Source organism: Leucopleurus acutus (genome assembly GCF_964270905.1).
Source record: "Leucopleurus acutus genome assembly, chromosome: 3".
Taxonomy (NCBI): Eukaryota; Metazoa; Chordata; class Mammalia; order Artiodactyla; family Delphinidae; genus Leucopleurus; species Leucopleurus acutus.
The window spans coordinates 1757909-1770319 of NC_139145.1; the positions used below are offsets into that span (position 1 = coordinate 1757909).

Genomic DNA, 12411 nt, shown 5'->3' on the forward strand with positions numbered 1-12411 from the left:
GCCAGAGCGGCCTTCCAGTCCCGCCCCCGCCGTGCGTGCATGGGCGGAGCCATGAGGGGCGGGGTCTGCGTCGGGGCGGGGGCGGGGGCTGGGGGGGGGGTGTGGCGAGCCTGGCCTATAAAAGTGGCGGCGACGCGGCCCGCCCGGCTCCTCTCGGCGGTGGCAGCCTTAGCGGAGGAGTCCGCGGTGGTGGCGGCGGCGGCGGCGGCGCTGTTCCCCGCGCGGTCCGCGCAGCGGGCTCCGGGCTGCGCGTCTCGGGCGGCGGCACTGCGGCCCCGGCCCGAGCCCGACCCCGGTGAGTGTGGCCCAGCGACCCCGGCCCGACCCCGACCCTGACGCGGAGAGCGGGCCCCACGGAGCCTCGCCGCCCTGGCCTGGGCTCCCGGCGCGCCGGCCGCGGCCACTCAACGCCCTCCTTTGTCTGCTCCCGCCCACAGGGTCCCCTCACCGGCCGCCCCCCGCCCACGGGCCGCCCCCCGGGCCCCGCGTCCCCTCCCCCGCTGGCGGGGCCCGGACAGAAGATGGTGCAGAAGAAAACAGCCGAACTTCAGGGCTTCCACCGTTCCTTCAAGGTGAGGGCCGGGTCGTCTTGGGGCCGCCCCGGGCTGGACCACCCGAGTGGCCGGTGGCGGGACGCGGAGCCCGCCCCCCAGGATACCCACCGGGGCTCGTGCCAGCTCCCCACCCTTCGCCTGGAGCTGCCCCAGCCTGGTGTGCATTGTCGGGGGTGGGGGGCGGTGTCAGCAGGCCACAGTCCAATCTCAAGCACCCTGGGACCTGTCGGGTCTTTCTTCTAGAAGCCCCAAACCGGGTTGGGGACCCCTACATATGTGTCCCCTGCCGACCCGAGCCAGGCATGTGCTGGTATGGTGAGCAGGGGGGAGTTCAGTAGGCCACAGTCCTTAGCGCCCTGGGGCCTCTGGGGTCTTTCCTCCAGGAACCCCGGGCAGGGCTGAGGGGCGTCCTGCCCGTGGGGGCCCCTGGCTGTGTGTCCCCAGCAGAGCCCAGCCGAGTGTGCACTGCTGGGGACTGTCAGCAGGCCACAGTCCGGTCCCCTCCGTCATGGGGCCTGCGGGGGTCTGCGGGGCCCTTCCTTCTGGAACCCCAGGCAGGGCTGCAGGCCTCCCCTACACACTCCTGGGTGGTCTGCAGAATGGGGCAGTGGACTGGATGCCCTTCCAGCCCAGCACCTCCCAGACACCCCAGGCCCAAGGCTACTTCCTGTCGGAGCAGGAAGTTTCTGCGGCGGGCCCCACGGCTGTGGCATGGGGCCGCCGCAGTTCTAGTCTCAGATGAGCGAGCCTGGCGGGGGGCAGGCAGGTGCTAGGCAGGGACCCCACAGGGCCTGGCCCAGGGGACACAGTGATGTCAGCGGCCACCCCACCCCGCTGGCCGCGTTATGTAATGGCTTCCCTGGGCCTTCTTGGGCAAGAACCTGTTGCCCTCTAGAGAAGGCAAGACCTGGGTGTATGTGCATGTGTGAGTGTGTGAGTACGCGCGCGCCTACAGGCGAACTGCACACCAGGGTGGGAGGAGCGAGCTGAGACTGTTTGGGTTAAAATTCCCAGGCCCGTCCAGCCAGCGTCCTGGGCCAGCGCCCCACCCCTGCCCACACGCCTGTCATTCTGGCTTCTCCCCCCAGGGCAGCCACAGCCTTGGCACGTCCAAGTGTTCAGGGCAGGGCGGGAGCAGGGTGGACTTGAGACGTCACTGGTGGTGGTCTGTCCCCTCTGGGGGCTGGGTGGGAGCCGAGATGGGGTCAGCGCGTGGGGCCAGCACAGTGGCCAAAGCAAAATCGAACTTTCTGGATGGTTCCAGCCACCTCCTGCCAAGGCCTGCTGACTGGAGGCCCACAGCCAGCCCTGGGCCTGGCCTGGCAACACTGCCTGGTACTATGGGTTGGCCTCTGCAGGCCGTGCGAGAGCCCAGCGCTGAGGTGGGAATGTGGGAGTCCTGAGGGAGTTGGAGGGACACTGGGCCGGGAGTGCTGGCTCTGAGGTGGCCCTCCTGGTGGCCAGAGGCCGGCCTCGCTACGTGTCTCCTCCCGCTGCACCCCAAGCTTCCTCGGGCCGCAGCCACCTCCCTCGCCTCAGCCTGGCAGCAGCGTCTGCCAGGTGTCTCTGATGTATTTTTCCCCATTTCCACATGGGAGAGTGGAGCCTTGGACAGCGTGGGCATTTGTCTTAGCACCCCCCGCACGTGGTGACAGGGACACAGGAGCTGGCATGGCTAGTGTCCCTTCACCTTGGTGGCTTGGCCGCCCCTTCTCTCCAGGGTCCAGCTCTTTGCATTGGAGGCTGGCACAGGGGTGTGGGGTCGGTGACAGGCCCCCTGAGGTCCTCATGCCCTTACGTGGTCCTTTCGAGTCACCCCTGGGTGCTGGTCAGGCTCGAAGCTGAGGTCACTAGGCCGAGATGAAGTAGCTGGTGAGGGCCGCCGCTGGCCCTGAGCCTCACGTCCACCCTCCCTCCTGATCACCCCCACGTTGCCACCCTGGGGCCCCTCCTTCTGGGAGGAGGGCGTCAACTGGCGCCTCCAGACGCCCCTGGACTGAGCCTTCTCAGAGCGCTGACGGCTGGTACTGGCACAGCCGTGTGCCTGGCTCCCCGGGGGTGCCGGACCCCTGGGCCGGCAGAGGCAGGTGCTGGTGGACGATCCTGCGCCGACAGGCTGGAGCACCGCCTTCCTCCCCTCCCCCGCCCGCTGGGCCTCCTAGCAACTATCTGCAGGGCGGGTGGGTGGCGAGGCCGGGAGGGCCCACGCCTGTTTTTCAGCCTCTCCCTGTGACCTCTGTCTGCCCCTGTGCTGCAGGACTGGCTTCCGGGCCTCCCGTCTGCAGGAATCTGGCCTGGCCCCTTCTGCTGTTAGGCCCCTGGGTATCTCCCTGGGGCTCTCCCGGAGTTCCTTCTCTGCCAGATGGCCCTCCTGCTGGAGACCTGCTTCCCCTTGTCCCAAGGCCCAGAGAGAGGCAGTGACTTGACCCAGGTCCTCCAGCATCAGAGCTGGAGCCACTGCTGTTTGTACAGGGCCCCCACGCCCACCTGAAGCCCTGGCCACCTGGACCCCCAGGATTTGGGGAGCTAAATGAAAGTAACTCCTAGAGAAACACGGTGGGGCCTCAGAGCCTCAGCCTTAAAGCCTCAGCCTCGTGCGTTGCCGGGGGCTGCCAGTCCTCACGCTGGATCCGCAGAAACTGGAGGAACCCCAGCTGCCTTCGTTCCCTTGTTAGGATCCCACGCACCCCGCCCCAGTCCCGGGGGCTGTCAGGTGACCTTGAGCAGGCCCCTTCCTGCTCAAGGGCTGTTTCCTTAGCTGGACACCGCGGCCTGTGAGGGGCTCCATCCTGGTGTGTCTGAGGGTACACGGGACAGTGCAGCTGTGGCCGGGCGAGGGAGCGGCCCGGTGCTCACGCGGGAGACCGCAGGTGCCTTTCCCGTGATACCCCGGAGCCGGGTCCCTGCGGTGCGGAGCTGGAAGCAGATGAGCGAGGGGGTCGGACCAGGAGAGAGGCGCAGAGCTGGGGGACGGGGCACATTGTGGGCGCATCAGGAGCAGAGGTGTGGTGGCGGGAATCGTCTCGGGCCGGGAGGTGCAGTGGGGATGAGCGGACAGTGAGAGGCAAGGAGGGCAGTGGTGCCCCATTACACAGAGGGGAGACTTGAGACCAGGAAGCCATGGGAAAGCAGGCAGGGCCGCCTGGCTGGGAGCCCCGCTCCGGGAAGCCGCTGACTCACTCCCTCCCACTGGCTGCCCTGCGCCTTTGATCCCTGCGCCCGGGGCGCGGCAGGGGCGCGGGTGGTCAGCCATGCTGTGGTGCTGGCCCCATCCTGCAGGTGAGCAAACCGAGGCTCAAAACGTGGCCTGGTGCCCCACGGCGACTCAGGCCTGGCCTGGGAGGCGGCACCCCCTCCCCTGCCTGCGTCTGGCCTCTTCCCATACCACACCCCCTCCCCAGAGGCCCCGAGGGCCCTGGGCTGGGGGTGAAAGGTCCATTTCCTTGTGGTCAGGCAGAGCCAGGCTTTCTGCTCCGCAGCGTGCGGACGTGGAGACTGGGGCATTCTGGGTGCAGCTGCCCCGCAGGGCTGGGGCCTGAGCTCTGTCCTCTCCTCTCCTGCAGGGGCAGAATCCTTTCGAACTGGCCTTCTCCCTAGACCAGGCCCACCACGGGGAGCCTGACTTCGTCCTGGAGTGCCCGGCCCGCCCTGGTGAGGGGCTGGAGGGGAGGGCGAGCCTCTGGCGGTGGCGGAGGGCTGGGCCACCTCCTGAGCCAGGCGGGCCTCACCTCCAGCTCCCCCTGCACAGATATGCCTGCAAGCCAGCCCATCGACATCCCCGATGCCAAGAAAAGGAGCAAGAAGAAGAAGAGGTGCCGGGCCACCGACAGCTTTTCGGGCAGGTTCGAAGGTGAGTGGGGCCGGCGGGGGCAGCGGCGTCGGGGAGATGGGCCGTCCCAGGGTGGCTCTCACCGGCCCCCTGCTCCACAGACGTCTACCAGCTGCAGGAGGACGTGCTTGGGGAGGGTGCCCACGCCCGTGTGCAGACCTGCGTCAACCTCATCACCAGCCAGGAGTATGCCGTCAAGGTGAGACAGGCCCCAGCACCTGGGCGGCCCCCTCGCCCCTCCCCAGCCGTGCCTGGGATCTGGCACCCTCCAGGGGTGGCAGAAGGAGGGGAGCTGGCATTTGAGCTGCCGGACTGGCAGGCGGGGAAAACCAGTGTCTAAAAATGGCCTCAAGGCTGGTGACTCAGGCCACACCTGGGAATCCAGGTCAGCCTGGGCTGAGCCCCCAAGTCCGGGTGAGAAGTGACAAGGGGTGGCCCCGCTGCACAGGTGGCCAAGGACCTGGTGCCAGAGGGACCGCCGAGAACTGGGGGCTTCAGTCAGAGCTGATGCTCACCTGCTGGGTCACTCGGGCCAGGCCCCTGTCCCCAGGGATGACGAGTGCTTCCCTGTACTGGTTACAAACATTGAAAGGCAATGCCCTATTCGGGGCCCTGGGGGAGCTGGGCATCAGGGGAGACCAGGGAAGGCCTGCAAGAGCCTCCTGCAAGCCCTGGGCCGCCTCTGACCCAGTGTGCGCCTGCGCAGCCTGCGTTGCCTGGCTGGGCGTCAGACCCTGCGTTCCAAAAAGCCTTCCAGGCTTCCCTCGTGACCCTGCATCTGGGCTGGGTGGGGTAACGGGAGGCTGGCTGCCCAGGAAGGAGGGCCAGGTGCACAGTGGCAAGCGGGCTGGCCCGGAAGCCTCAGGCCCTGGTGGAAGCGTGGTGACCATGGTGGCTGTGGTCCCCACCCCCTGGGAGCGACCGGGTTGGGTGGTGATGGTGCCATAGGACTGCACACCTAGCAGGCATCAAGCACATTCTGCACGGTCAGTGTCCTCCTTCCTAAGGCCCCTGCTGGGCAGCCTGGCTTCTGTCACTCTGACGGACAGGGAAACCAAGGCTCAGAGGGTTGGGTTAGTTGTACCGTGTGTGACCCCTCAGAAGGCCGTCCCCTCTCAAGAGGGACCGCTGTCTCCTCCGTGGAGTGGGGGGCCCTAGCCACATTCCCAAGGGATGGAATGAGGTTCAGGTAACTCCAGGGCACGGCTGCTGGCATTATCTCAAGGAGCCCTGGAATCTGGTGGTTCTACCCCTCTGTGGGGCAGGTGTATTTGTCACTAGACAGGTCAGACAGTGCTTAGGGTGGTGGCCGAGCCCCAATGACCAGTGGATGTGCGTGCCCGCCTGCTGCTGGAGCCTGGCCAGTGGAGCACACCACGTCCCCTCCCCCAGGCTGCTGGTGGGCCGGGAGCCCCGGGCACAGTGGTGACCCAGGCCGCCCACCCACCTAGTGAGAGGGGGCCCTAGGTCCAACCTGGGAAGAGGTTCCCAGGAGGTGTGTGCGGCCTGGCTTTGCTGGGAAAGAGCTGGCACGCACTTCTTTTTTTTTTTTGGCACACGCTTTTTCACCTCCCCTCTCTGGGAGCGAAGCGGCTCACCCCAGGCGGTGGGCCCAGAACCCTCCCGTCCTTAGAGCTCCTGGGTGCCAGAGGGGGGTGGGCGCAGAGGCGTGGGCTGGTTTCCTGAGGCTCTGGGGTCCTGGTCGGCTGTGCCCACTGACCTGGCCTGAAACAGACTTGGGCTTACGGGGCTGGGGCATCTGTCCAGACTGGTTCCCAGGCAAATGGGATGTCTTGGCTGGCAGCCAGGCGCCCCTAGGCCCCTCCAGTCCCCTGGGTGGTGTGTGAGCCAGCACAGTGGCCCCCAGTCTCCTGGTCAGGGAGAGCAGGCCGTTAGGCTAAGGAACCTGCTGCCCTGAAGGAGTATCTTGCAGGGGCTTCAGGCCCCAAATACACCCCAAGGCTTGTGGCAGTCAGGGGCGGAGAGCTACCGGCTCCTGTCCTGCTCGCCCCTCCTGTGATGCCTCTGGGGAAACACATTGCCCCCAGTTTGTTCTGACACCACAGTATTGACTTCCAGTAAATTCTGGGCCCCCATAGGATAGCTCCGCTTTCCAGAACTTCAAAATCTAAGCTCTGACGAGCTTCACGCGTGACACAGGAGAAGTTTCTGACAGGGGAAGTTTCTGGCAGGGGAGGGGGGGCGGGTCTCAGGCTGTAGGGGGTCTGGCTGACCCAGTTGGTGTCTGTGTGTGTGTCCTCCCCCCGCTGACATTTCAGATCATTGAGAAGCAGCCGGGCCACATTCGGAGTAGGGTTTTCCGGGAGGTGGAGATGTTGTATCAGTGCCAGGGACACAGGTAATGTGACCTACCCTCACAACACTGGGCCCCGAGCCATCTTTCAGTGGCTGAATGGGCCCGAGTGCCTCATCACCCTCAGCAAGCACTTAGTGAGCACCCACAATGTGCCAGGCCCTGTGCTGGGCATTGTGGGTGGGCCCAGTGGCAGGCAGGCTGACAGTCCGAGGTGGGCAAGGCGGAAGCAGGCCTGTGGCCCCGGGCGCAGCCTTCCTGTGGGTAGGTGGGGTGGAGAAGGCGGGCCCCTGCTGGGCAGTTCTGTGGCTGCCCACAGGCCTGAGGAAGCCTCACTCCTCCCCCACCTCCCTGCCCCCACCCCAGGAACGTTCTAGAGCTGATTGAGTTCTTTGAGGAAGACGACCGTTTCTACCTGGTGTTTGAGAAGATGCGGGGCGGTACGTGGGGCCTGGCAGGCTTTTCCATCTGATCTTAATGGGCCGGGGGTTTAGGGCCACCAGGGAGAACCTTTCAAGGGGGGCCTGCGCATCAGAGGGGCCTGTGGGGTCCACATGCCAGCTCAGGTTGGAGGACTCTGGACCCGAGGAGGCCGGAGTGGGGGCTTCCCTGCCAGGGTGGGGTGGGTGCTGGCCGTTGGGCAGTGGAGGTGACCCCTGTGTGTTCTGCTCCATGGCCTGGCCCAGGCTCCATCCTGAGCCACATACACAAGCGGCGGCACTTTAACGAACTGGAGGCCAGCGTGGTGGTGCAGGATGTGGCCAGCGCCCTGGACTTCCTGCACAACAAAGGTGAGTGGCCACTCTGCCTGCCCCAGGGGTCCCTGGGTGTCTAGCCTTGCGCCCAGCCCACCTGCCCAGGACTCCTGGAAGATGTGTCCACCCACCCACGGACCCCTGACCCGCCCTCGTGGTTCTTGGTTCTTCCTGCAGGCATCGCCCACAGGGACCTAAAGCCGGAAAACATCCTCTGTGAGCACCCCAACCAGGTGAGGGGCACCGGGGGGTGGCCTTTCCTGCGGGCCAGGGCCCCCAGGGTCGGGACGCCACCCTCACAGCCCCTTCTGACCCTGCCCAGGTGTCCCCCGTGAAGATCTGTGACTTTGATCTGGGCAGTGGCATCAAACTCAACGGGGACTGCTCCCCCATCTCCACCCCGGAGCTGCTCACCCCGGTGAGGGCCTGCGGGGTCGGGGCGCACCGAGTGGGGTGCGGGGGGGAGGGGTAGCTGGCAGGGGCGGAAAGGGCGGGAATGGCCCCCGAATCCGGTGCCAGGCTACAGTTGCATAACCTCGAGGTGCGGAGCCCGCTTGGCGGCTCGGGCCTCGGAACTCTGGCTTCCGCTTAGCAACAGCCGCTGATTGGCCGGGCAGAGCGGCTGGGCGGGGCCGTGGTCGGGCGCGGTGAGGCTGGGCGGGCTCCCGGCACCTGTTGATTGGGCGGGGGGGGGTTGGGGGCGTGGCCGAATCCCTCAGCAGCCTGTGATTGGCCGGCAGGGCGAAGGCGGGGCTGGCTCCCTCAGCAACCTGTGATTGGTCGGTCAGGGCTGTCTGGCTTTGGGCTCCGTGAAGTCCCTGTCGGGGCGCCCCCCCATCCCCCCTCCGCGGGCCCTGACGCCCCCGCTCCCGCCCGCAGTGCGGCTCCGCCGAGTACATGGCCCCGGAGGTGGTGGAGGCCTTCAGCGAGGAGGCAAGCATCTATGACAAGCGCTGCGACCTCTGGAGCCTGGGCGTCATCCTTTACATCCTGCTCAGCGGCTACCCGCCCTTCGTGGGCCACTGCGGCAGCGACTGCGGCTGGGACCGCGGCGAGGCCTGCCCGGCCTGCCAGGTGCGAGTGGGGTCCTGCCGTGCACCCCTCCCCCGAGCACCGCGTCTGGCCTGCCTCGGCATACACACACACACACACACACACACACACACACACACACGTGCACTCTCACCCCTGCCTGCCCAGTGCACCCCAAGGCCTGGTCCATGCACACACCTACCCCCCACCCTGGAGGAGCTGGCCTGTGAACCCCCCTGAGCACCCCTAAGGGCCTGGCCTCCAACCACTGACAACATCCACAGGCCACTGCCGGCCTGACCTTTCTGGGTTTCTAGAGGCTTGTTGGGTTCCCCAGCCCAACAGGAGAAAGCAGTCAGGGGTCAGGAAGCTGAGGTGGGGCGAGGCCTATGGTTTGAGGTGGCCAGGTTCCAGCCTTCTACCCACCATGTGAGGCTCAGGTTTCATGGCCTGATCCCCCCAGAGCCTGGCCGTCCAGAGCCACCCTTCAGTAAATCGGGCCCCACTTGAGCAGAGCCCACCAAGTGCCTCCCCGAGTCCACTCTCTGGCCCAGCCTCCCAGCCACGCCCAGTTGGGTGGGTCCCTGCCCTCCTTGGCCTGCCAGATCCCCTGGCCTTGCCAGCTGAGCTCAGGGCACTTTCCCTGACCCTAACCCTGGGCCCAGGTCACATGCAGCTGGTGGAGGCTGGGGGCCCTGACAGAACTTGTCACTCATCGGTGCTCCTCTGGGTCCAGGCCTGCCAAGCGTCTGCGACGTGGCCTCAGCCCTTGCTGGCTGCAGCTCACCCCACCTTCCATGTTCCCTCCAGAACATGCTGTTTGAGAGCATCCAGGAGGGCAAGTACGAGTTTCCGGAGAAGGACTGGGCCCACATTTCCTTTGCTGCCAAAGACCTCATCTCCAAGCTCCTCGTCCGTGACGCCAAGCAGAGGCTGAGTGCTGCCCAAGTCCTGCAGCACCCCTGGGTGCAGGGGGTGAGTGGGAGCACCAGGGAGGCCTGGGGGGCGGCTGGCCTCCAGCCTCTGCCACTGGGCTGGGGTGACTCAGAGCACAAGGGTACAACAGCCCTAGGCGGCTCAGCATCGAGACCCCCCAGAGCGGGCAAGGGCGCAGCAGGGAGGCCCCCACTGCCTGCTGGCCAGGTTGAGTTGGGACTGCAGGAGCTGCTTCTCAGTGAGTCACCAGGCCCTGTGTCCTGGAGGCGCAGGGGCCTCTTCTCACCTGAAACAGAGTGTCAAGCTGAGGGCAGCCAGGTGGCAGGCGGGGGCCTGCCACCCCCCGTCCAAGGCTCTGTCCCCACCAAGCTGAGAAGAGCTTGCTGTTTCTTCTGCCCAGTTGTTGTCCTGGCGGGGCAGATGCCTAGGCCAACAGGGCAGGGGGCTTAACAAAAATACAAGTTGGCACTGTGGGGAGCAAAGACTGGGGCCCCACTGTCAAGGCAGATGGGCTGTTGGAGCGGGCTCCCAACCCCTGCTGGGAACTGGGGCAGCTTTGGTGAGAGGCAGGCCCCGCCCATCACGCGGTCTGGCAATGTCCACCACGCTCGCCCGGCTCGGGCCGCGCCCCTCCCCCCAGCCTGGCTCGGTTCCCGGGCAGGTGCACCGCCTTAACCCCCGGTGCTGTCGCAGCCAGCTGGGCGCCCCGAGGCGGGCGGGCTCTGCTCTCCAGCCTCACCTCTCCTGTCTCCTTGCAGTGCGCCCCGGAGAACACCCTGCCCACGCCCATGGTCCTGCAGAGGTGAGGCCCGTGTGGGATCTCAGGCTCCGAGCGGGGAGCCCCGGTTCCAGGAGGGGGCGCTAAATGTTAAGATGTTTAAAGAAGACTACACGATCCTCTTTCAGTCTTGGCAGGGGAAGCCGTCCAAGCGCTTGGGTGTCCTTGTACCGGGTGATGAGTTTGTGACCCCACCGCGAATTCCAGTCCGCCGGCCCCTCCCGCCCCCTGCGGCGTCTGGGGCTTCCTGGGGCGTGCAGCCCCTCCCCCAGGGCACTGCACAGACCCCGGGGGTCCCGAGGGAAGCAGGGGGGACGGGCCGGCGGCTACCTCCCCCTCCTTGCTGACCCCCCACCCTGTCCCCAGGAACAGCTGCGCCAAAGACCTCACGTCGTTCGCGGCCGAGGCCATTGCCATGAACCGGCAGCTGGCCCAGCGCGAGGAGGACGCGGCCGAGGAGGCGGGGCAGGAGCAGCCCGTGGTCATCCGAGCTACCTCACGCTGCTTGCAGCTGTCCCCGCCCTCCCAGTCCAAGTTGGCCCAGCGGCGGCAGCGAGCCAGCCTGTCCGCGGCCCCCGTGGTCCTGGTGGGAGACCACGCGTGATCCTCTCCTTCCCTTTGTACATAGGCCGCCCCTCACCCCGTCAAGTCTAAAGATTTTTTTAAGCTATTGCCCGCGGGTGACCAGCGGGCTGCCCTCCCCCGGCTGGATTCCGAGGCGCTAAGCTCAGCTCGGGGGTCTTTTTATATAAGGTTTCTGCTGTTGGGTTTTTTTTCCTGTTCCCCTCCTTTTGTTTTGTTTTTTTTTCCCTTTCAATGGTGTTAAACGCAGAGCAGGCGCTCGGGGAGGAGAGCGGAGGGCCTGTGGCTGGGTGGGGCCCTCCCGCCGCCCCGGCCCGGGATGCGCCGGGTACTGTGAAGGCCGCTCCCCGCCGCCCGCGTGACTCAGGAGAGGAGGGCGTGGCGTCTCCCCGAGCCGGCGGGACCTCGCCGCCCCCCTCCCCGGCCCTCACAGTGTTTTCAGGGACGGGTCGACCCCCACCCACCTCCCCTCGACGAGACGGTAGCTCCTTCCCTCCCCTCAGACACCCGGACGGGCCGGAGGCTTCTCACGTCTCCCCTGTCAAAGGGCGGGGCCTGGGGGCAGGCGGGGTGGCGCCGCCCGCTGGAGCCCCCGCCGACTGACAATCGGGGCTCCCTCGAACCTTGACCTTAAGCTGCGGCTGCCCGGGGCCCCTCCCCTGGTCTCTCCACTGGGGAGTGCCCACCCGCGAATGGGGGCGCCAGAGGAAGCGCGAGGAGCCGGACAGGCCCCCGTCAGCCGAAGTGGGGGTCCCGCGGACCCCCGACCCGGGCACCCGAGTGCCCCTTCTCAGGGCTCAGTCTGACCACGGCCACGTCCTGCCCGGCCGCCCCTCGGGTCTGGCGTGGAAGCTCTCTCAGCCCCGTCCCCGGGGTCTCGCGGGACCCCCCCCAGGGCGGCGTCTCTGTTCCGCCCACCTTCAGGAAAAGGCCGCAGCTGCCGCGCCCCTTCCGCCCGCGCCTGAGTCAGACGTCGCGTGACCCGCCGGGCTGGGGAGACTCTGATGCCCTTCGTCCTCGGGTGGGAGACTCTATGCAATTCACAGGCTTCCTTTTCCACGTGCACACGGGCTTCTGCCGGGGTTGGGGGCGCGGGCAGTCGCCCAGACCGCCCTCCGGCTCCTAGCTGTTCGTCCTGTCTCGTTAGTTTTCCAGAACATCAGCTGACTTCCCTTCCCTGTTCTTGACGAATACTTGAATGTGGGGGGGGGGGGGGCGGGCCTCGAGGCGTGGGGGGCTCGAGTGCCGTCTCTGCGGTCCCCCGAGTCTCGGAGATTGTCGCCGTCCTTGGTGGCTGGTGGGGGGCCACCGCCCCGTCCCGCCTGCCCGCCGATCTGTGGACTGGCCTTTCCAAAGACTCCGGGGGTGGGGAGGCCACCCCCCATCATTTCTCGCCCATCAGTGATTCCACGTTTTGCAACCGAGGATTCTGCCTTTTTGTAAAAAAGAAACAAATGGACTCTCGCCCGCTGCAGGCGCCATGGCCATTTTACTCCGGAAAGCTGAGTGTGAGCAGCTTTTTTTTTTTTTTTCCTCAAAGGTGGGACAGCCACTTCCTCCCCCACCCCTGTCACAACGACAGTGCGGCCCGGAGGACTGGTCAGAACCGTTACTGTGAACGAGCCTGGCGC

General features: G+C 66.5%; 1 protein-coding gene across 1 annotated transcript; it reads left to right on the top strand.

Annotated features, from left to right (window-relative positions):
* The first annotated feature begins 162 nt into the window (after positions 1–162).
* Positions 163–11986, top strand: MKNK2 (MAPK interacting serine/threonine kinase 2). Its single transcript, XM_082835200.1, has 14 exons — positions 163–295; positions 438–572; positions 4118–4205; positions 4303–4404; positions 4485–4582; positions 6663–6742; positions 7064–7137; positions 7384–7488; positions 7630–7685; positions 7775–7870; positions 8332–8526; positions 9295–9459; positions 10179–10222; positions 10565–11986. The coding sequence occupies exons 2-14, from the start codon at positions 522–524 to the stop codon at positions 10800–10802; spliced, it is 1392 nt and encodes a 463-aa protein (XP_082691326.1). The 5' UTR covers positions 163–295; positions 438–521; the 3' UTR covers positions 10803–11986.
* The last annotated feature ends 425 nt before the right edge of the window (positions 11987–12411 follow it).

Excerpts from the sequence above, each read along its gene's own strand:
- MKNK2 (XM_082835200.1), top strand. The coding sequence starts at position 522 with ATGGTGCAGAAGAAAACAGCCGAACTTCAGGGCTTCCACCGTTCCTTC. Across the intron at positions 4,206-4,302 it reads GGAGTGCCCGGCCCGCCCTG|ATATGCCTGCAAGCCAGCCC; the intron begins GTGAGGGGCTGG and ends CCCCCTGCACAG. Across the intron at positions 4,583-6,662 it reads GCCAGGAGTATGCCGTCAAG|ATCATTGAGAAGCAGCCGGG; the intron begins GTGAGACAGGCC and ends CTGACATTTCAG.